At 38.5% G+C, this 4,265-nt stretch overlaps 1 protein-coding gene across 6 annotated transcripts in view; it reads left to right on the forward strand.

Moving 5' to 3' along the window:
- The window catches only part of Plcb4 (phospholipase C, beta 4), a 353,965-nt gene that overhangs the window by 317,577 nt on the left and 32,123 nt on the right, over window positions 1–4,265 (forward strand). For all 6 annotated transcript variants that reach the window (XM_013512270.1, XM_013512271.1, XM_005380865.2 and 3 more), the window contains 2 exons: window positions 1,526–1,614; window positions 2,404–2,554. In XM_013512270.1, coding sequence (XP_013367724.1) covers window positions 1,526–1,614; window positions 2,404–2,554 — 240 coding nt within the window. The remainder of the gene's footprint in view (window positions 1–1,525; window positions 1,615–2,403; window positions 2,555–4,265) is intronic.

The following is a 4,265-nucleotide window of genomic DNA, read 5'->3' on the forward strand; positions in this document are numbered from 1 at the left end:
AATGGACATCATATCTTGATTCAAATAAAGTAACTATGGTATAAGTAGGGAAAATATTAAGATGGGCTATGCATTATGTCATAGTAAGGATTTATTGCCCATTTTGTTGGATCCACTATCGGTATGGTCAATTCTAAAACAAGGTGACCTTCTTTAGGTATGCATAGAGAGATAATTAAGACTGAAGTAAGACAATGCATGGAATTTTCTCCTGAAAATATTTCAACAAAGAAGATAAAGAAAGAATAGATTAAAAAATGTGGTAAGCAGACTTCATAATTGTTAGGTCTCCATCATCAATATGTGAGAGAATATTTTAGTATTATCTTTACTTTAGCGTACAGTTGAAAATTTTCATAGCTATGAGTTAAAATAGACAAGTCTCAGACTACTAACTCAAAAAACAGTTTTTTTTCTGAACAAAGTGTAAAAAATCCTTTGTCCATATCCATTATCAAGAGATAAAATGGTCTTAGAGGTTACCAGTAATGACCAGAAGCCGACTTTCATATGTGCTGCAGGAGAATAAATTGTTGCAGCATCCCTGGGGGATAATTTAGGAATAGCTACCATGGGAGAAATACTCCTACCCATCATTCTAACTTCTAGGAGTTTATCCCATGAACATATGAAAAGGTATGCTATGAAATGGTCCTGGACATTCACCACAAAAATATTTTAACACTAAAGAACTGGAAGGACTCCAACTGTCATCAGTAATGACTGAATAAAGAAATCACTGCCATTCAGAAAATGGAATAGTTAAGCAGCTCTTGCAATTAATGTAGTTGACTTATATTGCCAATATGGAAGTGTTTCCAAGATATGTGAAGTAAAAGAAGTGCAGAAAACTAAGAACTCACTTGGAGTTTTAACAGTATCTGAAAGGATAGATGAAATGAATAAATAGTTACCTTTAAGGTATAGAATTATAGAAAAGGGGATTTTAGTTTTCTACTTTATGCATTTGAATACTAGCATGTTAGTTCCGTGTTGTTGTGATGAAATACCTGAGAAAATCAATGTAAGGGAGGCAAGATTTATTTTGGCTCACAGTTTCACAGGTTCAGTCCATGGTCACTTGGTTCCATTGCTTCTAGGCCTGTGGTGGGCTAGAAACACCATGGCAGAACACAATAGTGGAGGAAAGCTGCTCACCTTGTGGCACCAGGAAGCAAAGAAAGCATGTGCTCTCAGGCTTCCTCCTTCTTTCTTGTTTATTCCCTCTGTGCCCCTGCTCTATTGGATGGAATCTCTCACGTTCAGGAAGGGTCTTCCACCTGTTTGCTATCCCACATGCCAATCAAAGGGGAAAAAAGAAAATCACCTGATCTTTGACCCTCACTTTTCCTCATTGTCTGCTTTCTGTAACTAATGGTACTTTCCGAGCCAGAGCTTATGTCCTAGGAGAAGATATTTAACAGAAAGCATGACAGTTGTGCAGGACTGTGAAGAATTTATTAGCTTAATTTTCTTGGTATTCTCATTAAAATAGAATTAACAATCCCTTGATTTTTCCCCACAGATATTGTGGATGCTTTATCAGACCCAAAGAAATTTCTTTCAATTACTGAAAAGAGAGCAGACCAAATGAGAGCTATGGGCATTGAAACGGTAGGTAAAAATGAAGGATAGCTGATTTTGGAAAATATGCTTATCCAACAGCAGTTCAAAAAACAAAATAGGGCCAGGGATGTAGCTCAGTGGCCTGGCAAGTGCAAGGTCCTGAGTTTGATTCCCTACCCAAATAAATAAATAAATAAATACATAAATAAATAAATAAAGCAATAAGTGTTGCAAGTTTAAAGAAAGTTTTCAATTCAACAAAAATTTCAAGGGTCTAAAAGAATATAGCATATTTAATAAAATGTGGTCACCATCAGAACATCACTGAATCACTATTGGCTTAACATGCCTGGGAATCCCAGTCTTACTACAAATGAAATAGAACATAGCAGTGATGCTTTGGGAAATTTGAAAATATAAGATGCTTTTGCATGTTGCTGAAATAATGATTAGTATAGTTCAGCAAATTGATTAAAGTGGTATTTATGACAGACTACCTTTTTTGCCTTTGTGTTAAACCTTCCCCCATTCCAGTGCACACTTGCCTACTTGGTTTCTTTGCTTGTAAATGTTCCCTTTATCAAACTCCTCAGTTTGGAGTATAAGCAGCAGTCTTTCCAGGAGCTAGAAAAAGAGATGGAACAACGTTCTCTTTCTTGGCTTGATCATTTGCCTACATTCTAAGGCAGCTACATGAACTTTTTAAGAAAGTAAAAGTCTAGAAGGGGGACTGGGAGAACATAAGGGGTTCACACCAGACGTGGTGAGATACAGAGGTACAACATGTTTGGCCTTCAGTGAAACTCATTAGGGGCACTATGAATATTTCTGTTCCAGAGTGACATAGCTGATGTCCCCAGTGACACTTCCAAGAATGACAAGAAAGGAAAGGCCAACACAGCCAAAGCAAACGTGACTCCTCAGAGCAGCTCTGAGCTCAGACCAACAACCACAGCTGCCCTAGGCTCTGGCGTGGAAGCCAAAAAAGGTGAGGGAAAAATTGGTGGGCTCTTATCTCTTCTGGCAGTTTCAGCTTCTCAAAAGAGTCTTGTATGTAGATATTTAGAATTACAGTAATTTGGCCAAATTTACTGTGCCCTAAACTCAAAAGCAACATAGTTGCTTGTGGATTTGACAAATCATTTCATTCCTCTGAGTGTTTAATAGAGAATCAACATTCACATTTCATCTGCTAGGGCTTCAGCTCTAGTTTCATGGAGTATAATAGATATAGTTTTTAAAAATTTAAATTCAGTGTCTTTTATAGAAAAAAAATACCTTTTTCCCAGTGATGGTAGTAGCTAACTCACCCCTCCTCTCTTTTGAACACTGTCATACAAACCTATCTGGACAGGCAGAGAGCGAGTAAACCAACAGTTGTGGCTATTTGAATATTCATAAATTCCTGTCATGATAATTGCTGCTAATTTCCCGCTATACATAAATACTTAGGGCCAATGATTTTGTACTTTGTACAATGATTTGCTTATTTGTAACTTTAAGCTGAGCAATTGCAGGCCATTCGTTCCTTATGGATGAAACAGATCATAAGAGGTGTCATGTGTCCCACATGCTAGTATTCTGCCAAAATGTGCAGAAACAACTTATTTAAAGCAAGCTGCTGTTCTCATTGGCCAGGAATCCATCCTTATTGAGTGAGGCCTAACTCATATTGGTAATTCCGTATTTTCACAATCTTCCTTGACCACGAATTATTTACTCTTTTAACTGCAATAAGCATTTCTCTTTTCTCCTGATGGTTTATCACTCCATATATATATAGTTGCTATTTATATATGAGTTCAATGTCTTGTTGAGAAAGAAACCAATGAAGCTGTTCATACACTTACGTACACACAGGACTGCAGTTTAAGGTAAGAAATGCCAGGCTTTCCCAAACCAAAGTAGCATAGTAATTCAGCAGGAAACAAAATGTGCGTTGAGTTTAGTGAAACAAATTAGAAAATTAGACTGCACAAAAGGAGCCCAATTTGTACTGGCTCTGCAGCTGTTTGTTTCTCCCTGAAAAGCACATAGAGTGAAGCAGTGACACAGACTTTGGGCATTCCACAGCCATTCTGGTCATTATTAACATTCACTCTCAGAGATGGACCGTGGAAAACAAGAGAGTTGTGTTAAAGTTCTTGCCTCACACCCACTAGTACATAAAGATGGCAGTGATTAGAGTGTGTTAAGTGGTCTGAAAAGAGTGCGGTGTGACCAGCTTACAGAGGACAAATGCAGTCCTACTTCTAGAAGGGAACACGCCTCACCTTTGGTTTCAAACAAGGCTGCATTTGAAGAAGCCAATCAGCTGTGACCGCCCCTCTAGTGTTTTCCATGGAGAGCAGGACAAACATGACTTGCACATGATTTCCCTGTAGCATTTAATCAGGAGAATGCAGCATGCTTAAAATCACAGTTGTTGGTTCTATTTACTAGACATTCCTAATTAATCCCCTCCTGGGCTTCACATCATGGGCGACAAGAGAGAAGGACAGGATCCCACAAGTGTGCATTCATGCAGAGTGCGGTGTGGTGAACTACTTCAGACAGGTGTGAGATGCCTTCCAGTAGGGGTCCCTGAGAAGACTCGATGGTGGGCTGGGGATTTAGCTCAGCGACACAGCGCCTGCCTGGCAAATGCGAGGTAGTGAGTTCGATTCCCAGTACCAGAAAAAAGAAAAAAAACTAAAAAA

The sequence above is a fragment of the Chinchilla lanigera genome, unplaced genomic scaffold (assembly GCF_000276665.1).
Source record: "Chinchilla lanigera isolate Chin_1 unplaced genomic scaffold, ChiLan1.0 scaffold00014, whole genome shotgun sequence".
In the NCBI taxonomy this organism is placed as follows: Eukaryota; Metazoa; Chordata; class Mammalia; order Rodentia; family Chinchillidae; genus Chinchilla; species Chinchilla lanigera.